General features: G+C 44.7%; 1 protein-coding gene across 2 annotated transcripts in view; it reads left to right on the top strand.

Moving 5' to 3' along the window:
• Positions 1-840: 840 nt before the first annotated feature.
• oca2 (oculocutaneous albinism II) overlaps positions 841-24,845 on the top strand; it is a 196,412-nt gene continuing 172,407 nt past the window's right edge. The window contains exons 1-2 of one of the 2 annotated variants that reach the window (XM_036978983.2): positions 841-1,232; positions 21,202-21,489. In XM_036978983.2, coding sequence (XP_036834878.2) covers positions 21,233-21,489 — 257 coding nt within the window. In that variant the 5' untranslated portion in view covers positions 841-1,232; positions 21,202-21,232. The remainder of the gene's footprint in view (positions 1,233-21,201; positions 21,490-24,845) is intronic. The other variant, XM_090236498.1, reaches the window with a different exon arrangement.

Genomic DNA, 24,845 nt, shown 5'->3' with positions numbered 1-24,845 from the left:
GGTGTGGGTAGGGAGTAACGAACGAGAAGAGGGGAGGAATGAGGAGGGGTGTGGGTAGGGAATAACGAACGAGAGGAGGGAGGGAGGGAGTAACCAATGTGGGGTGAGGATGCAGGGAGGGAGGAGGGAGGGAGGGATGGAGGGGGGAAGGAGGGACCCTTCAGAGGAGCCTTTCCCTTCTACTTTCCTGCTCTTCTCCTCCTGGACTAGGAGAGATAGCAGCTCCTCCTCTTCTCCTCCTGGACTAGGAGAGATAGCAGCTCCTCCTCTTCTCCTCCTGGACTAGGAGAGATAGCAGCTCCTCCTCTTCTCCTCCTGGACTAGGAGAGATAGCAGCTCCTCCTCTTCTCCTCCTGGACTAGGAGAGATAGCACCTCCTCCTCTTATCCTCCTGGACTAGGAGAGATAGAAGCTCCTCCTCTTCTCCTCCTGGACTAGGAGAGATAGCACCTCCTCCTCTTCTCCTCCTGGACTAGGAGAGATAGCAGCTCCTCCTCTTCTCCTCCTGGACTAGGAGAGATAGCAGCTCCTCTTCTCCTCCTGGACTAGGAGAGATAGCAGTTCCTCCTCCTCTCCTCCTGGACTAGGAGAGATAGCACCTCTTCTTCTCCTCCTGGATTAGGAGAGATAGCACCTCCTCTTCTCCTCCTGGACTAGGAGAGATAGCAGCTCCTCCTCTTCTCCTCCTGGACTAGGAGAGATAGCAGCTCCTCCTCTTCTCCTCCTGGACTAGGAGAGATAGCAGCTCGTCCTCTTCTCCTCCTGGACTAGGAGAGATAGCACCTCCTCCTCTTCTCCTCCTGGACTAGGAGAGATAGCACCTCCTCCTCTTCTCCTCCTGGACTAGGAGAGATAGCACCTCCTCCTCTTCTCCCCCTGGACTAGGAAAGATAGCAGCTCCATCTCTTCTCCTCCTGGACTAGGAGAGATAGCACCTCCTCCTCTTTTCCTCCTGGACTAGGAAAGATAGCAGCTCCACCTCTTCTCCTCCTGGACTAGGAAAGATAGCAGCTCCACCTTTCCTTCTCGTTCCACCCAACCCTCCCAGTGGATAAGGAACAGAGCAGGACTGCCTTACCTCACACACCAAGACAGAAACAACATCACTAAACTGGGGCTTTGTATGGGACAGTCCACGTTTGTTGTTAGTTTTATCCGGGCACCTTCATCCTACCTATCATCAACACCATCACTATCAACAGAATTGCGCCTCACAGCATACAATTTTAAAGGTAAGATTTTTTTTAAATAATAATGTTTTTGTCATTCCATATTTGTAATCCGTGTCCTGTATCAGGTGATCATTATCAAACAGTTTAGATGAGGTTTAAATGTTTAAATGTTATATGCGTTCTAAAACCTTCAAAAAACTGTTACATGAATAATCAACAGAACATTACTATTAATGAAATCTTTAATATATTGTGTTTGGAAACATTAACATTGCTTGCTATGTTTTGTAATTGTAGTTAGAGTCAATGAACACAGTCATCATTGAGTTGTGTTGTAGAGAGTTTAGGACTAGTAACTACAGTATAATACCGTGCCACTAAAGCCCAGCTTGGGAACCTTTCACTAATCTCTGACAATGGAGAAAGTGCCATTCATTGACAAACAGCAGACAATTCACACATTCTGTATGGTTGATTAATGTGGTAGTAGTATATCTGTATGGTTGATTAATGTGGTAGTAGTATATCTGTATGGTTGATTAATGTGGTAGTAGTATATCTGTATGGTTGATTAATGTGGTAGTAGTATATCTGTATGGTTGATTAATGTGGTAGTAGTATATCTGTATGGTTGATTAATCCACTGTCTCCGCAACTGATTTTCTATTTTAATTTAATAAAATTTCATTGCTAGACAGTTTGCGATCATTGCTAGGCTGGTTGATTTCTGAATGGTCTTAACCACAGGCACCAGGAACAGTTTAGCTAAGCTAATGCCCAGATACAAACAAACACCTGTATGGTGTGGTAGTAGGGTGTGGTAGTAGGGTGTGGTAGTATGGTGTGGTAGTAGTAGATCTGTATGGTGTGGTAGTATGGTGTGGTAGTAGTAGATCTGTATGGTGTGGTAGTATGGTGTGGTAGTATGGTGTGGTAGTAGTAGATCTGTAGGGTGTGGTAGTATGGTGTGGTAGTAGGGTGTGGTAGTAGGGTGTGGTAGTAGTATATCTGTATGGTGTGGTAGTATGGTGTGGTAGTAGTAGATCTGTATGGTGTGGTAGTAGGGTGTGGTAGTAGGGTGTGGTAGTAGTAGATCTGTATGGTGTGGTAGTAGGGTGTGGTAGTAGTAGATCTGTATGGTGTGGTAGTATGGTGTGGTACTAGTAGATCTGTATGGTGTGGTAGTAGTAGATATGTGTGGTATGGTAGTATGGTGTGGTAGTATGGTGTGGTAGAATGGTGTGGTAGTAGTATATCTGTATGGTGTGGTAGTATGGTGTGGTAAAATGGTGTGGTAGTAGTAGATCTGTATGGTGTGGTAGTATGGTGTGGTCGTATGGTGTGGTAGAAGTAGATCTGTATGGTGTGGTAGAATGGTGTGGTAGTAGTATATCTGTATGGTGTGGTAGTATGGTGTGGTAAAATGGTGTGGTAGTATGGTGTGGTAGTATGGTGTGGTAGTAGTAGATCTGTATGGTATGGTAAGGTAGTAGTAGATCTGTATGGTGTGGTAGTAGTAGATCTGTAAGGTGTGGTAGTATGGTGGTAGTATGGTGTGGTAGTAGTAGATATGGTGTGGTAGGATGGTGTGGTAGTATGGTGTGGTAGTATGGTGTGGTAGTAGTAGATCTGTATGGTGTGGTAGTATGGTGTGGTAGTAGTAGATCTGTATGGTGTGGTAGTAGGGTGTGGTAGTATGGTGTGGTAGTAGTATATCTGTATGGTGTGGTAGGATGGTGTGGTAGTAGTAGATCTGTATGGTGTGGTGGTATGGTGTGGTAGTATGGTGTGGTACTAGTAGATATGTATGGTGTGGTAGTATGGTGTGGTACTAGTAGATCTGTATGGTGTGGTAGTAGTAGATCTGTATGGTGTGGTAGTATGGTGTGGTAGTATGGTGTGGTAGTAGTAAATATGTATGGTGTGGTAGTAGTAGATCTGTAAGGTGTGGTAGTAGTAGATATGTAAGGTGTGGTAGTATGGTGGTAGTATGGTGTGGTAGTAGTAGATCTGTATGGTGTGGTAGTATGGTGTTGTAGTATGGTGTGGTGGTATGGTGTGGTAGTATGGTGTGGTAGTATGGTGTGGTAGTAGTAGATCTGTATGGTGTGGTAGGATGGTGTGGTAGTATTAGATCTGTATGGTGTGGTAGTAGTAGATCTGTATGGTGTGGTAGTATGGTGTGGTACTAGTACATCTGTATGGTGTGGTGGTATGGTGTGGTAGTATGGTGTGGTAGTAGTAGATCTATATGGTGTGGTAGTATGGTGTGGTGGTAGTATATCTGTATGGTGTGGTAGTATGGTGTGGTAGTTGTATATCTGTGTGGGTTGGTAGTATGGTGTGGTAGTAATAGATCTGTATGGTGTGGTAGTAGGGTGTGGTAGTATGGTGTGGTACTAGTAGATCTGTATGGTATGGTGTGGTAGTAGTAGATCTGTATGGTGTGGTAGTAGTAGATCTGTAAGGTGTGGTAGTATGGTGGTAGTATGGTGTGGTAGTAGTAGATCTGTATGGTGTGGTAGGATGGTGTGGTAGTATGGTGTGGTAGTATGGTGTGGTAGTAGTAGATCTGTATGGTGTGTTAGTATGGTGTGGTAGTAGTAGATCTGTATGGTGTGGTAGTAGGGTGTGGTAGTATGGTGTGGTAGTAGTATATCTGTATGGTGTGGTAGGATGGTGTGGTAGTAGTAGATCTGTATGGTGTGGTGGTATGGTGTGGTAGTATGGTGTGGTAGTATGGTGTGGTAGTATGGTGTGGTACTAGTAGATATGTATGGTGTGGTAGTATGTTGTGGTAGTATGGTGTGGTGGTAGTAGTAAATATGTATGGTGTGGTAGTAGTAGATCTGTAAGGTGTGGTAGTAGTAGATCTGTAAGGTGTGGTAGTATGGTGGTAGTATGGTGTGGTAGTAGTAGATCTGTATGGTGTGGTAGTATGGTGTTGTAGTATGGTGTGGTGGTATGGTGTGGTAGTATGGTGTGGTAGTATGGTGTGGTAGTAGTAGATCTGTATGGTGTGGTAGGATGGTGTGGTAGTATTATATCTGTATGGTGTGGTAGTAGTAGATCTGTATGGTGTGGTAGTATGGTGTGGTACTAGTAGATCTGTACGGTGTGGTGGTATGGTGTGGTAGTATGGTGTGGTAGTAGTAGATCTATATGGTGTGGTAGTATGGTGTGGTGGTAGTATATCTGTATGGTGTGGTAGTATGGTGTGGTAGTTGTATATCTGTGTGGGTTGGTAGTATGGTGTGGTAGTAGTATATATGTATGGTGTGGTGGTATGGTGTGGTAGTATGATGTGGTAGTCGTAGATTTGTATGGGGTGGTAGTATGGTGTGACAGTATGGTGTGGTAGTATGGTGTGGTAGTAGTAGATCTGTATGGTGTGGTAGTATGGTGTGGTAGTAGTAGATCTGTATGGTGTGGTAGTATGGTGTGGTAGTAGTAGATCTGTATGGTGTGGTAGTATGGTGTGTTACCAGTAGATCTGTATGGTGTGGTAGTATGGTGTGGTACTAGTAGATCTGTATGGTGTGGTGGTATGGTGTGGTAGTATGGTGTGGTACTAATAGATCTGTATGGTGTGGTAGTATGGTGTGTTACCAGTAGATCTGTATGGTGTGGTAGTATGGTGTGGTACTAGTAGATCTGTATGGTGTGGTGGTATGGTGTGGTAGTATGGTGTGGTACTAATAGATCTGTATGGTGTGGTAGTATGGTATGGTAGTAGTAGATCTGTATGGTGTGGTGGTATGGTGTGGTAGTATGGTGTGGTACTAGTAGATCTGTATGGTGTGGTGGTATGGTGTGGTAGTATGGTGTGGTAGTATGGTGTGGTGCTAGTAGATCTGTGTGGTGTGGAGGTATGGTGTGGTACTAGTAGATCTGTATGGTGTGGTGGTATGGTGTGGTGGTATGGTGTGGTACTAATAGATAGGTATGGTGTGGTAGTATGGTGTGGTAGTATGGTGTGGTACTAGTAGATCTGTATGGTGTGGTGGTATGGTGTGGTACTAGTAGATCTGTATGGTGTGCTGGTATGGTGTGGTAGTATGGTGTGGTACTAGTAGATCTGTATGGTGTGGTGGTATGGTGTGGTGGTATGGTGTGGTACTAGTAGATCTGTATGGTGTGGTGGTATGGTGTGGTAGTATGGTGTGGTACTAGTAGATCTGTATGGTGTGGTGGTATGGTGTGGTGGTATGGTGTGGTACTAGTAGATCTGTATGGTGTGGTGGTATGGTGTGGTGGTATGGTGTGGTACTAGTAGATCTGTATGGTGTGGTGGTATGGTGTGGTAGTATGGTGTTGTAGTATGGGGTGGTAGTATGGTGTGGTACTAGTTGATCTGTATGGTGTGGTAGTATGGTGTGGTAGTATGGTGTGGTAGTAGTATATCTGTATGGTGTGGTAGTATGGTGTGGTAGTATGGTGTGGTAGTAGTATATCTGTATGGTGCGGTAGTATGCTGTGGTAGTAGTAGATCTGTATGGTGTGGTAGTATGGTGTGTTACCAGTAGATCTGTATGGTGTGGTAGTATGGTGTGGTAGTATGGTGTGGTAGTATGGTGTGGTAGTAGTAGATCTGTATGGTGTGGTGGTATGGTGTGGTAGTATGGTGTTGTAGTATGGTGTGGTAGTATGGTGTGGTACTAGTTGATCTGTATGGTGTGGTAGTATGGTGTGGTAGTATGGTGTGGTAGTAGTATATCTGTATGGTGCGGTAGTATGCTGTGGTAGTAGTAGATCTGTATGGTGTGGTAGTATGGTGTGTTACCAGTAGATCTGTATGGTGTGGTAGTATGGTGTGGTAGTAGTAGATCTGTATGGTGTGGTAGTATGGTGTGTTACCAGTAGATCTGTATGGTGTGGTAGTATGGTGTGGTACTAGTAGATCTGTATGGTGTGGTGGTATGGTGTGGTAGTATAGTGTGGTACTAATAGATCTGTATGGTGTGGTAGTATGGTGTGTTACCAGTAGATCTGTATGGTGTGGTAGTATGGTGTGGTACTAGTAGATCTGTATGGTGTGGTGGTATGGTGTGGTAGTATGGTGTGGTACTAATAGATCTGTATGGTGTGGTAGTATGGTATGGTAGTAGTAGATCTGTATGGTGTGGTGGTATGGTGTGGTAGTATGGTGTGGTACTAGTAGATCTGTATGGTGTGGTGGTATGGTGTGGTGGTATGGTGTGGTAGTATGGTGTGGTAGTATGGTGTGGTGCTAGTAGATCTGTGTGGTGTGGAGGTATGGTGTGGTACTAGTAGATCTGTATGGTGTGGTGGTATGGTGTGGTGGTATGGTGTGGTACTAATAGATAGGTATGGTGTGGTAGTATGGTGTGGTAGTATGGTGTGGTACTAGTAGATCTGTATGGTGTGGTGGTATGGTGTGGTACTAGTAGATCTGTATGGTGTGCTGGTATGGTGTGGTAGTATGGTGTGGTACTAGTAGATCTGTATGGTGTGGTGGTATGGTGTGGTGGTATGGTGTGGTACTAGTAGATCTGTATGGTGTGGTGGTATGGTGTGGTAGTATGGTGTGGTACTAGTAGATCTGTATGGTGTGGTGGTATGGTGTGGTGGTATGGTGTGGTACTAGTAGATCTGTATGGTGTGGTGGTATGGTGTGGTGGTATGGTGTGGTACTAGTAGATCTGTATGGTGTGGTGGTATGGTGTGGTAGTACGGTGTTGTAGTATGGTGTGGTAGTATGGTGTGGTACTAGTTGATCTGTATGGTGTGGTGGTATGGTGTGGTAGTATGGTGTGGTACTAGTATATCTGTATGGTGTGGTAGTATGGTGTGGTAGTAGTATATCTGTATGGTGCGGTAGTATGCTGTGGTAGTAGTAGATCTGTATGGTGTGGTAGTATGGTGTGTTACCAGTAGATCTGTATGGTGTGGTAGTATGGTGTGGTAGTATGGTGTGGTAGTAGTAGATCTGTATGGTGTGGTGGTATGGTGTGGTAGTAGTAGATCTGTATGGTGTGGTAGTATGGTGTGGTAGTATGGTGTGGTAGTAGTATATCTGTATGGTGCGGTAGTATGCTGTGGTAGTAGTAGATCTGTATGGTGTGGTAGTATGGTGTGTTACCAGTAGATCTGTATGGTGTGGTAGTATGGTGTGGTAGTAGTAGATCTGTATGGTGTGGTAGTATGGTGTGTTACCAGTAGATCTGTATGGTGTGGTAGTATGGTGTGGTACTAGTAGATCTGTATGGTGTGGTGGTATGGTGTGGTAGTATGGTGTGGTACTAATAGATCTGTATGGTGTGGTAGTATGGTGTGTTACCAGTAGATCTGTATGGTGTGGTAGTATGGTGTGGTACTAGTAGATCTGTATGGTGTGGTGGTATGGTGTGGTAGTATGGTGTGGTACTAATAGATCTGTATGGTGTGGTAGTATGGTATGGTAGTAGTAGATCTGTATGGTGTGGTGGTATGGTGTGGTAGTATGGTGTGGTACTAGTAGATCTGTATGGTGTGGTGGTATGGTGTGGTGGTATGGTGTGGTAGTATGGTGTGGTAGTATGGTGTGGTGCTAGTAGATCTGTGTGGTGTGGAGGTATGGTGTGGTACTAGTAGATCTGTATGGTGTGGTGGTATGGTGTGGTGGTATGGTGTGGTACTAATAGATAGGTATGGTGTGGTAGTATGGTGTGGTAGTATGGTGTGGTACTAGTAGATCTGTATGGTGTGGTGGTATGGTGTGGTACTAGTAGATCTGTATGGTGTGCTGGTATGGTGTGGTAGTATGGTGTGGTACTAGTAGATCTGTATGGTGTGGTGGTATGGTGTGGTGGTATGGTGTGGTACTAGTAGATCTGTATGGTGTGGTGGTATGGTGTGGTAGTATGGTGTGGTACTAGTAGATCTGTATGGTGTGGTGGTATGGTGTGGTGGTATGGTGTGGTACTAGTAGATCTGTATGGTGTGGTGGTATGGTGTGGTGGTATGGTGTGGTACTAGTAGATCTGTATGGTGTGGTGGTATGGTGTGGTAGTATGGTGTTGTAGTATGGTGTGGTAGTATGGTGTGGTACTAGTTGATCTGTATGGTGTGGTAGTATGGTGTGGTAGTATGGTGTGGTAGTAGTATATCTGTATGGTGTGGTAGTATGGTGTGGTAGTATGGTGTGGTAGTAGTATATCTGTATGGTGCGGTAGTATGCTGTGGTAGTAGTAGATCTGTATGGTGTGGTAGTATGGTGTGTTACCAGTAGATCTGTATGGTGTGGTAGTATGGTGTGGTAGTATGGTGTGGTAGTATGGTGTGGTATTAGTAGATCTGTATGGTGTGGTGGTATGGTGTGGTAGTATGGTGTTGTAGTATGGTGTGGTAGTATGGTGTGGTACTAGTTGATCTGTATGGTGTGGTAGTATGGTGTGGTAGTATGGTGTGGTAGTAGTATATCTGTATGGTGCGGTAGTTTGCTGTGGTAGTAGTAGATCTGTATGGTGTGGTAGTATGGTGTGTTACCAGTAGATCTGTATGGTGTGGTAGTATGGTGTGGTAGTATGGTGTGGTAGTAGTAGATCTGTATGGTGTGGTAGTATGGTGTGGTAGTATGGTGTGGTAGTAGTAGATCTGTATGGTGTGGTAGTATGGTGTGGTGGTATGGTGTGGTGGTATGGTGTGGTAGTATGATGTGGTAGTCGTAGATTTGTATGGGGTGGTAGTATGGTGTGACAGTATGGTGTGGTAGTATGGTGTGGTAGTAGTAGATCTGTATGGTGTGGTAGTATGGTGTGGTAGTAGTAGATCTGTATGGTGTGGTAGTATGGTGTGGTAGTAGTAGATCTGTATGGTGTGGTAGTATGGTGTGTTACCAGTAGATCTGTATGGTGTGGTAGTATGGTGTGGTACTAGTAGATCTGTATGGTGTGGTGGTATGGTGTGGTAGTATGGTGTGGTACTAATAGATCTGTATGGTGTGGTAGTATGGTGTGTTACCAGTAGATCTGTATGGTGTGGTAGTATGGTGTGGTACTAGTAGATCTGTATGGTGTGGTGGTATGGTGTGGTAGTATGGTGTGGTACTAATAGATCTGTATGGTGTGGTAGTATGGTATGGTAGTAGTAGATCTGTATGGTGTGGTGGTATGGTGTGGTAGTATGGTGTGGTACTAGTAGATCTGTATGGTGTGGTGGTATGGTGTGGTGGTATGGTGTGGTAGTATGGTGTGGTAGTATGGTGTGGTGCTAGTAGATCTGTGTGGTGTGGAGGTATGGTGTGGTACTAGTAGATCTGTATGGTGTGGTGGTATGGTGTGGTGGTATGGTGTGGTACTAATAGATAGGTATGGTGTGGTAGTATGGTGTGGTAGTATGGTGTGGTACTAGTAGATCTGTATGGTGTGGTGGTATGGTGTGGTACTAGTAGATCTGTATGGTGTGCTGGTATGGTGTGGTAGTATGGTGTGGTACTAGTAGATCTGTATGGTGTGGTGGTATGGTGTGGTGGTATGGTGTGGTACTAGTAGATCTGTATGGTGTGGTGGTATGGTGTGGTGGTATGGTGTGGTACTAGTAGATCTGTATGGTGTCGTGGTATGGTGTGGTAGTATGGTGTGGTACTAGTAGATCTGTATGGTGTGGTGGTATGGTGTGGTAGTATGGTGTGGTGGTATGGTGTGGTACTAGTAGATCTGTATGGTGTGGTGGTATGGTGTGGTAGTATGGTGTTGTAGTATGGTGTGGTAGTATGGTGTGGTACTAGTTGATCTGTATGGTGTGGTGGTATGGTGTGGTAGTATGGTGTGGTACTAGTATATCTGTATGGTGTGGTAGTATGGTGTGGTAGTAGTATATCTGTATGGTGCGGTAGTATGCTGTGGTAGTAGTAGATCTGTATGGTGTGGTAGTATGGTGTGTTACCAGTAGATCTGTATGGTGTGGTAGTATGGTGTGGTAGTATGCTGTGGTAGTATGGTGTGGTAGTAGTAGATCTGTATGGTGTGGTAGTATGGTGTGTTACCAGTAGATCTGTATGGTGTGGTAGTATGGTGTGGTAGTAGTAGATCTGTATGGTGTGGTAGTATGCTGTGGTAGTAGTAGATCTGTATGGTGTGGTAGTATGGTGTGTTACCAGTAGATCTGTATGGTGTGGTAGTATGGTGTGGTAGTAGTAGATCTGTATGGTGTGGTAGTATGGTGTGTTACCAGTAGATCTGTATGGTGTGGTAGTATGGTGTGTTACCAGTAGATCTGTATGGTGTGGTAGTATGGTGTGGTAGTAGTAGATCTGTATGGTGTGGTAGTATGGTGTGTTACCAGTAGATCTGTATGGTGTGGTAGTATGGTGTGGTACTAGTAGATCTGTATGGTGTGGTGGTATGGTGTGGTAGTATGGTGTGGTACTAATAGATCTGTATGGTGTGGTGGTATGGTGTGGTAGTATGGTGTGGTACTAATAGATCTGTATGGTGTGGTAGTATGGTGTGTTACCAGTAGATCTGTATGGTGTGGTAGTATGGTGTGGTACTAGTAGATCTGTATGGTGTGGTGGTATGGTGTGGTAGTATGGTGTGGTACTAATAGATCTGTATGGTGTGGTAGTATGGTATGGTAGTAGTAGATCTGTATGGTGTGGTGGTATGGTGTGGTAGTATGGTGTGGTAGTAGTAGATCTGTATGGTGTGGTAGTATGGTGTGGTAGTATGGTGTGGTAGTAGTATATCTGTATGGTGCGGTAGTATGCTGTGGTAGTAGTAGATCTGTATGGTGTGGTAGTATGGTGTGTTACCAGTAGATCTGTATGGTGTGGTAGTATGGTGTGGTAGTAGTAGATCTGTATGGTGTGGTAGTATGGTGTGTTACCAGTAGATCTGTATGGTGTGGTAGTATGGTGTGGTACTAGTAGATCTGTATGGTGTGGTGGTATGGTGTGGTAGTATGGTGTGGTACTAATAGATCTGTATGGTGTGGTAGTATGGTGTGTTACCAGTAGATCTGTATGGTGTGGTAGTATGGTGTGGTACTAGTAGATCTGTATGGTGTGGTGGTATGGTGTGGTAGTATGGTGTGGTACTAATAGATCTGTATGGTGTGGTAGTATGGTATGGTAGTAGTAGATCTGTATGGTGTGGTGGTATGGTGTGGTAGTATGGTGTGGTACTAGTAGATCTGTATGGTGTGGTGGTATGGTGTGGTGGTATGGTGTGGTAGTATGGTGTGGTAGTATGGTGTGGTGCTAGTAGATCTGTGTGGTGTGGAGGTATGGTGTGGTACTAGTAGATCTGTATGGTGTGGTGGTATGGTGTGGTGGTATGGTGTGGTACTAATAGATAGGTATGGTGTGGTAGTATGGTGTGGTAGTATGGTGTGGTACTAGTAGATCTGTATGGTGTGGTGGTATGGTGTGGTACTAGTAGATCTGTATGGTGTGCTGGTATGGTGTGGTAGTATGGTGTGGTACTAGTAGATCTGTATGGTATGGTGTGGTGGTATGGTGTGGTACTAGTAGAACTGTATGGTGTAGTGGTATGGTGTGGTAGTATGGTGTGGTACTAGTAGATCTGTATGGTGTGGTGGTATGGTGTGGTGGTATGGTGTGGTACTAGTAGATCTGTATGGTGTGGTGGTATGGTGTGGTGGTATGGTGTGGTAGTATGGTGTGGTAGTAGTAGATCTGTATGGTGTGGTAGTATGGTGTGGTGGTATGGTGTGGTGGTATGGTGTGGTAGTATGATGTGGTAGTCGTAGATTTGTATGGGGTGGTAGTATGGTGTGACAGTATGGTGTGGTAGTATGGTGTGGTAGTAGTAGATCTGTATGGTGTGGTAGTATGGTGTGGTAGTAGTAGATCTGTATGGTGTGGTAGTATGGTGTGGTAGTAGTAGATCTGTATGGTGTGGTAGTATGGTGTGTTACCAGTAGATCTGTATGGTGTGGTAGTATGGTGTGGTACTAGTAGATCTGTATGGTGTGGTGGTATGGTGTGGTAGTATGGTGTGGTACTAATAGATCTGTATGGTGTGGTAGTATGGTGTGTTACCAGTAGATCTGTATGGTGTGGTAGTATGGTGTGGTACTAGTAGATCTGTATGGTGTGGTGGTATGGTGTGGTAGTATGGTGTGGTACTAATAGATCTGTATGGTGTGGTAGTATGGTATGGTAGTAGTAGATCTGTATGGTGTGGTGGTATGGTGTGGTAGTATGGTGTGGTACTAGTAGATCTGTATGGTGTGGTGGTATGGTGTGGTGGTATGGTGTGGTAGTATGGTGTGGTAGTATGGTGTGGTGCTAGTAGATCTGTGTGGTGTGGAGGTATGGTGTGGTACTAGTAGATCTGTATGGTGTGGTGGTATGGTGTGGTGGTATGGTGTGGTACTAATAGATAGGTATGGTGTGGTAGTATGGTGTGGTAGTATGGTGTGGTACTAGTAGATCTGTATGGTGTGGTGGTATGGTGTGGTACTAGTAGATCTGTATGGTGTGCTGGTATGGTGTGGTAGTATGGTGTGGTACTAGTAGATCTGTATGGTGTGGTGGTATGGTGTGGTGGTATGGTGTGGTACTAGTAGATCTGTATGGTGTGGTGGTATGGTGTGGTGGTATGGTGTGGTACTAGTAGATCTGTATGGTGTCGTGGTATGGTGTGGTAGTATGGTGTGGTACTAGTAGATCTGTATGGTGTGGTGGTATGGTGTGGTAGTATGGTGTGGTGGTATGGTGTGGTACTAGTAGATCTGTATGGTGTGGTGGTATGGTGTGGTAGTATGGTGTTGTAGTATGGTGTGGTAGTATGGTGTGGTACTAGTTGATCTGTATGGTGTGGTGGTATGGTGTGGTAGTATGGTGTGGTACTAGTATATCTGTATGGTGTGGTAGTATGGTGTGGTAGTAGTATATCTGTATGGTGCGGTAGTATGCTGTGGTAGTAGTAGATCTGTATGGTGTGGTAGTATGGTGTGTTACCAGTAGATCTGTATGGTGTGGTAGTATGGTGTGGTAGTATGCTGTGGTAGTATGGTGTGGTAGTAGTAGATCTGTATGGTGTGGTAGTATGGTGTGTTACCAGTAGATCTGTATGGTGTGGTAGTATGGTGTGGTAGTAGTAGATCTGTATGGTGTGGTAGTATGCTGTGGTAGTAGTAGATCTGTATGGTGTGGTAGTATGGTGTGTTACCAGTAGATCTGTATGGTGTGGTAGTATGGTGTGGTAGTAGTAGATCTGTATGGTGTGGTAGTATGGTGTGTTACCAGTAGATCTGTATGGTGTGGTAGTATGGTGTGTTACCAGTAGATCTGTATGGTGTGGTAGTATGGTGTGGTAGTAGTAGATCTGTATGGTGTGGTAGTATGGTGTGTTACCAGTAGATCTGTATGGTGTGGTAGTATGGTGTGGTACTAGTAGATCTGTATGGTGTGGTGGTATGGTGTGGTAGTATGGTGTGGTACTAATAGATCTGTATGGTGTGGTGGTATGGTGTGGTAGTATGGTGTGGTACTAATAGATCTGTATGGTGTGGTAGTATGGTGTGTTACCAGTAGATCTGTATGGTGTGGTAGTATGGTGTGGTACTAGTAGATCTGTATGGTGTGGTGGTATGGTGTGGTAGTATGGTGTGGTACTAATAGATCTGTATGGTGTGGTAGTATGGTATGGTAGTAGTAGATCTGTATGGTGTGGTGGTATGGTGTGGTAGTATGGTGTGGTAGTAGTAGATCTGTATGGTGTGGTAGTATGGTGTGGTAGTATGGTGTGGTAGTAGTATATCTGTATGGTGCGGTAGTATGCTGTGGTAGTAGTAGATCTGTATGGTGTGGTAGTATGGTGTGTTACCAGTAGATCTGTATGGTGTGGTAGTATGGTGTGGTAGTAGTAGATCTGTATGGTGTGGTAGTATGGTGTGTTACCAGTAGATCTGTATGGTGTGGTAGTATGGTGTGGTACTAGTAGATCTGTATGGTGTGGTGGTATGGTGTGGTAGTATGGTGTGGTACTAATAGATCTGTATGGTGTGGTAGTATGGTGTGTTACCAGTAGATCTGTATGGTGTGGTAGTATGGTGTGGTACTAGTAGATCTGTATGGTGTGGTGGTATGGTGTGGTAGTATGGTGTGGTACTAATAGATCTGTATGGTGTGGTAGTATGGTATGGTAGTAGTAGATCTGTATGGTGTGGTGGTATGGTGTGGTAGTATGGTGTGGTACTAGTAGATCTGTATGGTGTGGTGGTATGGTGTGGTGGTATGGTGTGGTAGTATGGTGTGGTAGTATGGTGTGGTGCTAGTAGATCTGTGTGGTGTGGAGGTATGGTGTGGTACTAGTAGATCTGTATGGTGTGGTGGTATGGTGTGGTGGTATGGTGTGGTACTAATAGATAGGTATGGTGTGGTAGTATGGTGTGGTAGTATGGTGTGGTACTAGTAGATCTGTATGGTGTGGTGGTATGGTGTGGTACTAGTAGATCTGTATGGTGTGCTGGTATGGTGTGGTAGTATGGTGTGGTACTAGTAGATCTGTATGGTATGGTGTGGTGGTATGGTGTGGTACTAGTAGAACTGTATGGTGTAGTGGTATGGTGTGGTAGTATGGTGTGGTACTAGTAGATCTGTATGGTGTGGTGGTATGGTGTGGTGGTATGGTGTGGTACTAGTAGATCTGTATGGTGTGGTGGTATGGTGTGGTGGTATGGTGTGGTACTAGTAGATCTGTATGGTGTGGTGGTATGGTGTGGTAGTATGGTGTTGTAGTATGGTGTGGTAGTATGGTGTGGTACTAGTTGATCTGTATGGTGTGGTAGTATGGTGTGGTAGTATGGTGTGGTAGTAGTATATCTGTATGGTGTGGTAGTATGGTGTGGTAGTATGGTGTGGTAGTAGTATATCTGTATGGTGCGGTAGTATGCTGTGGTAGTAGTAGATCTGTATGGTGTGGTAGTATGGTGTGTTACCAGTAGATCTGTATGGTGTGGTAGTATGGTGTGGTAGTATGGTGTGGTAGTATGGTGTGGTAGTAGTAGATCTGTATGGTGTGGTGGTATGGTGTGGTAGTATGGTGTTGTAGTATGGTGTGGTAGTATGGTGTGGTACTAGTTGATCTGTATGGTGTGGTAGTATGGTGTGGTAGTATGGTGTGGTAGTAGTATATCTGTATGGTGCGGTAGTATGCTGTGGTAGTAGTAGATCTGTATGGTGTGGTAGTATGGTGTGTTACCAGTAGATCTGTATGGTGTGGTAGTATGGTGTGGTAGTATGGTGTGGTAGTAGTAGATCTGTATGGTGTGGTAGTATGGTGTGGTAGTATGGCGTGGTAGTAGTAGATCTGTATGGTGTGGTAGTATGGTGTGGTGGTATGGTGTGGTGGTATGGTGTGGTGGCATGGTGTGGTGGTATGGTGTGGTAGTATGGTGTGGTAGTAGGGTGTGGTAGTGTAGCGTGTCCACAAGGACGTCACATTACTAGAGGCTGACGGCCAGCCAGGGGTCATGTGACGTCGGAGTTTCTGAATGAGGACCAAGTACACATGCAGACACACAATGGTAGTAGCTGATTGTTGTGATCACATGATGGGGCAGCCCATGTCTAGACCACATGGAGCAGCTTATGATTCCCCTGGGGATCTCACACAGTCAGATTTCCTGGCTCATTATACCTGCCAGCCCACAATTCTCTAACAATACTTCATTGGCAATCTCACACAGGCAGGCCTCTCTCTGTTAATTCTAGTGTAGGGCAGGCCTCTCTATTAACTGTAGTCTAGGGCAGGCCTCTCTCTTAACTCTAGTCTAGGGTAGGCCTCTCTCTCTGTAACCTCTAGTCTAGGGCAGGCCTCTCTCTTAACTCTAGTCTAGGGTAGGCCTCTCTCTCTGTAAACTCTAGTCTAGGGCAGGCCTCTCTATTAACTGTAGTCTAGGGCAGGCCTCTCTCTTAACTCTAGTCTAGGCTAGGCCTCTCTCTCTGTAAACTCTAGTCTAGGGAAGGCTTCTCTCTCTGTTAACTCTAGTCTAGGGAAGGCTTCTCTCTCTGTTAACTCGAGTCTAACGCAGGCCTCTCTCTCTGTAAACTCTAGTCTAGGGAAGGCTTCTCTCTCTGTTAACTCTAGTCTAGGGAAGGCTTCTCTCTCTGTTAACTCTAGTCTAGGGAAGGCTTCTCTCTCTGTTAACTCTAGTCTAGGGAAGGCTTCTCTCTCTGTTAACTCTAGTCTAACGCAGGCTTCTCTCTCTGTTAACTCTAGTCTAACGCAGGCCTCTCTCTCTGTTAACTCTAGTCTAGGGAAGGCTTCTCTCTCTGTTAACTCTAGTCTAACGCAGGCCTCTCTCTCTGTTAACTCTAGTCTAGGGAAGGCTTCTCTCTCTGTTAACTCTAGTCTAACGCAGGCCTCTCTCTCTGTTAACTCTAGTCTAGGGAAGGCTTCTCTCTCTGTTAACTCTAGTCTAACGCAGGCCTCTCTCTCTGTAAACTCTAGTCTAGGGTAGGCCTCTCTCTCTGTAAACTCTAGTCTAGGGAAGGCTTCTCTCTCTGTTAACTCTAGTCTAGGGAAGGCTTCTCTCTCTGTTAACTCTAGTCTAGGGAAGGCTTCTCTCTCTGTAAACTCTAGTCTAACGCAGGCTTCTCTCTCTGTTAACTCTAGTCTAACGCAGGCTTCTCTCTCTGTTAACTCTAGTCTAACGCAGGCTTCTCTCTCTGTTAACTCTAGTCTAACGCAGGCCTCTCTCTCTGTTAACTCGAGTCTAACGCAGGCTTCTCTCTCTGTAAACTCTAGTCTAACGCAGGCTTCTCTCTCTGTTAACTCTAGTCTAACGCAGGCCTCTCTCTCTGTTAACTCGAGTCTAACGCAGGCTTCTCTCTCTGTTAACTCTAGTCTAACGCAGGCCTCTCTCTCTGTTAACTCGAGTCTAACGCAGGCTTCTCTCTCTGTAAACTCTAGTCTAACGCAGGCTTCTCTCTCTGTTAACTCTAGTCTAGGGTAGGCCTCTCTCTCTGTTAACTCTAGTCTAACGCAGGCTTCTCTCTCTGTTAACTCTAGTCTAGGGTAGGCCTCTCTCTCTGTTAACTCTAGTCTAACGCAGGCCTCTCTCTCTGTTAACTCTAGTCTAACGCAGGCCTCTCTCTCTGTAACCTCTAGTCTAGGGCAGGACTCTCTCTTAACTCTAGTCTAACGCAGGCCTCTCTCTCTGTTAACTCTAGTCTAACGCAGGCCTCTCTCTCTGTTAACTCTAGTCTAACGCAGGCCTCTCTCTCTGTTAACTCTAGTCTAACGCAGGCCTCTCTCTTAACTCTAGTCTAGGGTAGGCCTCTCTCTCTGTTAACTCTAGTCTAACGCAGGCCTCTCTCTCTGTTAACTCTAGTCTAACGCAGGCCTCTCTCTTAACTCTAGTCTAGGGTAGGCCTCTCTCTCTGTTAACTCTAGTCTAACGCAGGCCTCTCTCTCTGTAACCTCTAGTCTAGGGCAGGACTCTCTCTTAACTCTAGTCTAACGCAGGCCTCTCTCTCTGTTAACTCTAGTCTAACGCAGGCCTCTCTCTCTGTTAACTCTAGTCTAACGCAGGCCTCTCTCTCTGTTAACTCTAGTCTAACGCAGGCCTCTCTCTTAACTCTAGTCTAGGGTAGGCCTCTCTCTCTGTTAACTCTAGTCTAGGGAAGGCTTCTCTCTCTGTTAACTCTAGTCTAACGCAGGCCTCTCTCTCTGTTAACTCTAGTCTAACGCAGGCCTCTCTCTCTGTTAACTCTAGTCTAGGGAAGGCCTCTCTCTGTTAACTCTAGTCTAGGGAAGGCTTCTCTCTCTGTTAACTCTAGTCTAACGCAGGCCTCTCTCTCTGTTAACTCTAGTCTAGGGAAGGCTTCTCTCTCTGTTAACTCTAGTCTAACGCAGGCCTCTCTCTCTGTTAACTCTAGTCTAACGCAGGCCTCTCTCTCTGTAACCTCTAGTCTAACGCAGGCTTCTCTCTCTGTTAACTCTAGTCTAACGCAGGCCTCTCTCTCTGTTAACTCTAGTCTAGGGTAGGCTTCTCTCTCTGTTAACTCGAGTCTAACGCAGGCCTCTCTCTCTGTTAACTCTAGTCTAACGCAGGCCTCTCTCTCTGTTAACTCTAGTCTAACGCAGGCCTCTCTCTCTGTTAACTCTAGTCTAACGCAGGCTTCTCTCTCTGTTAACTCTAGTCTAACGCAGGCCTCTCTCTCTGTTAACTCTAGTCTAACGCAGGCTTCTCTCTCTGTTAACTCTAGTCTAACGCAGGCTTCTCTCTCTGTTAACTCTAGTCTAACGCAGGCCTCTCTCTCTGTTAACTCTAGTCTAACGCAGGCTTCTCTCTCTGTTAACTCTAGTCTAACGTAGGCCTCTCTCTCTGTTAACTCTAGTCTAGGGAAGGCTTCTCTCTCTGTTAACTCTAGTCTAACGCAGGCCTCTCTCTCTGTTAACTCTAGTCTAGGGAAGGCTTCTCTCTCTGTTAACTCTAGTCTAGGGCAGGCCTCCCTGTGTTAACTCTAGTCTAGGGCAGGCCTCCCTGTGTTAACTCTAGTCTAGGGCAGGCCTCCCTGTGTTAACTCTAGTCTAACGCAGGCTTCTCTCTCTGTTAACTCTAGTCTAACGCAGGCCTCTCTCTCTCTGTAAACTCTAGTCTAGGGAAGGCTTCTCTCTCTGTTAACTCTAGTCTAACGCAGGCCTCTCTCTCTGTAAACTCTAGTCTAGGGAAGGCTTCTCTCTCTGTAAACTCTAGTCTAGGGAAGGCTTCTCTCTCTGTTAACTCTAGTCTAACGCAGGCCTCTCTCTCTGTTAACTCTAGTCTAACGCAGGCCTCTCTCTCTGTTAACTCTAGTCTAACGCAGGCCTCTCTCTCTGTTAACTCTAGTCTAACGCAGGCCTCTCTCTCTGTAAACTCTAGTCTAGGGAAGGCTTCTCTCTCTGTTAACTCTAGTCTAACGCAGGCCTCTCTCTCTGTTAACTCTAGTCTAACGCAGGCTTCTCTCTCTGTTAACTCTAGTCTAACGCAGGCCTCTCTCTCTGTTAACTCTAGTCTAACGCAGGCCTCTCTCTCTGTTAACTCTAGTCTAACGCAGGCCTCTCTCTCTGTAAACTCTAGTCTAGGGAAGGCTTCTCTCTCTGTTAACTCTAGTCTAACGCAGGCTTCTCTCTCTGTTAACTCTAGTCTAACGCAGGCCTCTCTCTCTGTTAACTCTAGTCTAACGCAGGCCTCTCTCTCTGTTAACTCTAGTCTAACGCAGGCCTCTCTCTCTGTTAACTCTAGTCTAACGCAGGCCTCTCTCTCTGTTAACTCTAGTCTAACGCAGGCCTCTCTCTCTGTAAACTCTAGTCTAGGGAAGGCTTCTCTCTCTGTTAACTCTAGTCTAACGCAGGCCTCTCTCTCTGTTAACTCTAGTCTAACGCAGGCCTCTCTCTCTGTAAACTCTAGTCTAGGGAAGGCTTCTCTCTCTGTTAACTCTAGTCTAACGCAGGCCTCTCTCTCTGTTAACTCTAGTCTAACGCAGGCCTCTCTCTCTGTAAACTCTAGTCTAGGGAAGGCTTCTCTCTCTGTTAACTCTAGTCTAACGCAGGCCTCTCTCTCTGTTAACTCTAGTCTAACGCAGGCCTCTCTCTCTGTTAACTCTAGTCTAGGGCAGGCCTCTCTCTCTGTTAACTCTAGTCTAACGCAGGCCTCTCTCTCTGTTAACTCTAGTCTAACGCAGGCCTCTCTCTCTGTTAACTCTAGTCTAACGCAGGCCTCTCTCTCTGTTAACTCTAGTCTAACGCAGGCCTCCCTGTGTGTTTTAACGCTAGTCTAGTGACAACGGCCAAAGAAGGAAAGCAAATACTGTAATGCCTTTTGGCCTAATCTGTATCCTTAACCTACAGTTTGAATCTGTAGCCTAACCTATGGGCCTAATCTGTAGTGTCGTTTTGACCTATGGGCCTAATCTGTAGTGTCGTTTTGACCTATAGGCCTAATCTGTAGTGTCGTTTTGACCTATAGGCCTAATCTGTAGTGTCGTTTTGACCTATGGGCCTAATCTGTAGTGTCGTTTTGACCTATAGGTCTAATCTGTAGTGTCGTTTTGACCTATAGGCCTAATCTGTAGTGTCGTTTTGACCTATAGGCCTAATCTGTAGTGTCGTTTTGACCTATAGGCCTAATCTGTAGTGTCGTTTTGACCTATAGGCCTAATCTGTTGTGTAGTTTGACCTATAGGTCTAATCTGTAGTGTCGTTTTGACCTATAGGCCTAATCTGTAGTGTCGTTTTGACCTATAGGCCTAATCTGTAGTGTCGTTTTGACCTATAGGCCTAATCTGTAGTGTCGTTTTGACCTATAGGCCTAATCTGTAGTGTCGTTTTGACCTATAGGCCTAATCTGTAGTGTCGTTTTGACCTATAGGCCTAATCTGTTGTGTCGTTTTGACCTATAGGCCTAATCTGTAGTGTCGTTTTGACCTATAGGCCTAATCTGTAGTGTCGTTTTGACCTATAGGCCTAATCTGTAGTGTCGTTTTGACCTATAGGCCTAATCTGTAGTGTCGTTTTGACCTATAGGCCTAATCTGTAGTGTCGTTTTGACCTATAGGCCTAATCTGTAGTGTCGTTTTGACCTATAGGCCTAATCTGTTGTGTAGTTTGACCTATAGGTCTAATCTGTAGTGTCGTTTTGACCTATAGGCCTAATCTGTAGTGTCGTTTTGACCTATAGGCCTAATCTGTAGTGTCGTTTTGACCTATAGGCCTAATCTGTAGTGTCGTTTTGACCTATAGGCCTAATCTGTAGTGTCGTTTTGACCTATAGGCCTAATCTGTAGTGTCGTTTTGACCTATAGGCCTAATCTGTTGTGTAGTTTGACCTATAGGCCTAATCTGTAGTGTCGTTTTGACCTATAGGCCTAATCTGTAGTGTCGTTTTGACCTATAGGCCTAATCTGTAGTGTCGTTTTGACCTATAGGTCTAATCTGTAGTGTCGTTTTGACCTATAGGTCTAATCTGTAGTGTCGTTTTGACCTATAGGCCTAATCTGTAGTGTGGCCTTAACAAATCCCATTTATTTGTATTGGTCTCTGTCTCTCCATCTCTCTATCTCTCTGTCTAGACCCTGTGTTGGACTACTCTCCAGTCTCAACATGTATCTGGAAAATAAGAGCGACCTGGACCTGAAGTCCCCAGCAGCAGCCCCTGGCCTCCAGGGAAGGTCCAGTCTGAGGACAGCGGAGGCGGTGGCGGGGGGCTACGGTGAGGTGGCGGGGGGCTACGGTGAGGTGGCGGGGAACTTTGGAGGTCTGCGTCTGCTGGAGGGGTTCTCAGGAAGGATAGAGTCTCAGAAACTACAACAGGCCTCGGCCAGATCCGCGGGGAACTGTGTTATGCATGCTGAAGACAGGTGGGAACAACCTTAGCTGGAGTCTGTGTCCGAAATGGCATGCTAATTTACATTTTACATGTACAGTTGAAGTCGGAAGTTTACATACACTTAGGTTGGAGTCATTAAAACTTGTTTTTCAACCACTCCACAAATGTCTTGTTAACAAACTATAGTTTTGGCAAGTCAGTAAAGGACATCTACTTTGTGGATGACACAAGTCATTTTTCCAACAATTGCTATCAAACAGATTATTTCACTTATAATTCACTGTATCACAATTCCAGTGGCTCAGAAGTTTACATACACTAAGTTGACTGTGCCTTTAAACAGATTGGAAAATTCCAGAAAATGATGTCATGGCTTTAGAAGCTTCTGATAGGCTAATTGACATAATTTGAGTCAATTGGAGGTGTACCTGTGGATGTATTTCAAGGCCTACCTTCAAACTCAGTGCCTCTTACCTTGACATCATGGGAAAATCAAAAGAAATCAGCCAAGACCTCAGAAAATAAATTGTACATCTCCATAAGTCTGGTTCATCCTTGGGAGCAATTTCCAAACGCCTGAAGGTACCACATTCATCTGTACAAACAATAGTACGCAAGTATAAACACCATGGGACCACGTAGCCGTCATACCGCTCAGGAAGGAGACGCGTTCTGTCTCCTAGAGATGAACGTACTTTGGTGTGAAAAGTGCAAATCAATCCCAGAACAACAGCAAAGGACCTTGTGAAGATGCTGGAGGAAATAGGTACAAAATGATCTATATCCACAGTAAAACGAGTCCTATATCGACATAACCTGAAAGGCCGCTCAGCAAGGAGGAAGCCACTGCTCCAAATGGACGATGATCCCAAGCCTACATCCAAAGTTGTGGCAAAATGGCTTAAGGACAACCAAGTCAAGGTATTAGAGTGGCCATCACAAAGCCCTGACCTCAATCCTATAGAAAATGTGTGGGCAGAACTGAAAAAGCGTGTGCAGGAGGCCTACAAACCTGACTCAGTTACACCAGCTCTGTCAGGGGGAATGGGCCAAAATTCACCCAACCTATTGTGGGAAGCTTGTGGAAGGCTACCCGAAACGTTTGACCCAAGTTAAACAATTTAAAGGCAATGCTACCGAATACTGATTGAGTGTATGTAAACTTCTGACCCACCGTGAATGTGATGAAAGAAATAAAAACTGAAATAAGTAATTCTCTCTACTATTATTCTGACATTTCACATTCTTAAAATAAAGTGGTGATCCTAACTGACCTAAGACAGGGAATTTTTACTAGGATTAAATGTCAGGAATTGTGAAAAACTGAGTTTAAATGTATTTGGCTAAGGTGTTTGTAAACTTCCAATTTCAACTGTATATTTTAGTAATTTATCAGCCGCTCTTATCCAGAGCAACTTGAAGGAGCAATTAGGGTCAAGAGCACATCAGGTAGTCAGCACGGTTCCTGGACTCTCTTAGGCTACCTCTCACCATTACCAGTAATGTAGGTTAGCCTGTCTTGGAGGTATGATCTTTGACCCTCTGGGACATTCTCATTATTCACGATTCATTCAGGATTATCTTTAATCGTGGTAGCATCCGCATTCATGTAGACGTTTTAAGAAACATGTTCTATTCTTATTTACAATAAAAGTGACTCCAAAATAATACAATTATTTACTGTTCATTTCTATTGGTTACAAAATAATCTGGAACAAAATGAACTGCAAATGCATCCAACAAGTTTGTAGAGTCACCAACTTTATGTAGTGCACCTATAGGCCTGCTGCTGTCCAATCAGATACTTTGTAAGTATAATGTATGTGGACACGCCTTTACAGTGCCTTGCGAAAGTATTCGGCCCCTTTGAACTTTGCGACCTTTTGCCACATTTCAGTCTTCAAACATAAAGATATAAAACTGTATTTTTTTGTGAAGAATCAACAACAAGTGGGACACAATCATGAAGTGGAACGACATTTATTGGATATTTCAAACTTTTTTAACAAATCAAAAACTGAAAAATTGGGCGTGCAAAATTATTCAGCCCCCTTAAGTTAATACTTTGTAGCGCCACCTTTTGCGGCGATTACAGCTGTAAGTCGCTTGGGGTATGTCTCTATCAGTTTTGCACATCGAGAGACTGACATTTTTTCCCATTCCTCCTTGCAAAACAGCTCGATCTCAGTGAGGTTGGATGGAGAGCATTTGTGAACAGCAGTTTTCAGTTCTTTCCACAGATTCTCGATTGGATTCAGGTCTGGACTTTGACTTGGCCATTCTAACACCTGGATATGTTTATTTTTGAACCATTCCATTGTAGATTTTGCTTTATGTTTTGGATCATTGTCTTGTTGGAAGACAAATCTCCGTCCCAGTCTCAGGTCTTTTGCAGACTCCATCAGGTTTTCTTCCAGAATGGTCCTGTATTTGGCTCCATCCATCTTCCCGTCAATTTTAACCATCTTCCCTGTCCCTGCTGAAGAAAAGCAGGCCCAAACCATGATGCTGCCACCACCATGTTTGACAGTGGGGATGGTATGTTCAGGGTGTTGCTTTTACGGCAAACATAACGTTTTGCATTGTTGCCAAAAGGTTCAATTTTGGTTTCATCTGACCAGAGCACCTTATTCCACATGTTTGGTGTGTCTCCCAGGTGGCTTGTGGCAAACTTTAAACAACACTTTTTATGGATATCTTTAAGAAATGGCTTTCTTCTTGCCACTCTTCCATAAAGGCCAGATTTGTGCAATATACGACTGATTGTTGTCCTATGGACAGAGTCTCCCACCTCAGCTGTAGATCTCTGCAGTTCATCCAGAGTGATCATGGGCCTCTTGGCTGCATCTCTGATCAGTCTTCTCCTTGTATGAGCTGAAAGTTTAGAGGGACGGCCAGGTCTTGGTAGATTTGCAGTGGTCTGATACTCCTTCCATTTCAATATTATCGCTTGCACAGTGCTCCTTGGGATGTTTAAAGCTTGGGAAATCTTTTTGTATCCAAATCTGGCTTTAAACTTCTTCACAACAGTATCTCGGACCTGCCTGGTGTGTTCCTTGTTCTTCATGATGCTCTCTGCGCTTTTAACGGACCTCTGAGACTATCACAGTGCAGGTGCATTTATACGGAGACTTGATTACAAACAGGTGGATTGTATTTATCATCATTAGTCATTTAGGTCAACATTGGATCATTCAGAGATCCTCACTGATCTTCTGGAGAGAGTTTGCTGCACTGAAAGTAAAGGGGCTGAATAATTTTGCACGCCCAATTTTTCAGTTTTTGATTTGTTAAAAAAGTTTGAAATATTCAATAAATGTCGTTCCACTTCATGATTGTGTCCCACTTGTTGTTGATTCTTCACAAAAAAATACAGTTTTATATCTT

Source organism: Oncorhynchus mykiss, chromosome 5, assembly GCF_057628025.1.
Source record: "Oncorhynchus mykiss isolate SJ-2025 chromosome 5, ASM5762802v1, whole genome shotgun sequence".
In the NCBI taxonomy this organism is placed as follows: Eukaryota; Metazoa; Chordata; class Actinopteri; order Salmoniformes; family Salmonidae; genus Oncorhynchus; species Oncorhynchus mykiss.
This window is presented reverse-complemented; position numbering and strand designations above follow the sequence as displayed.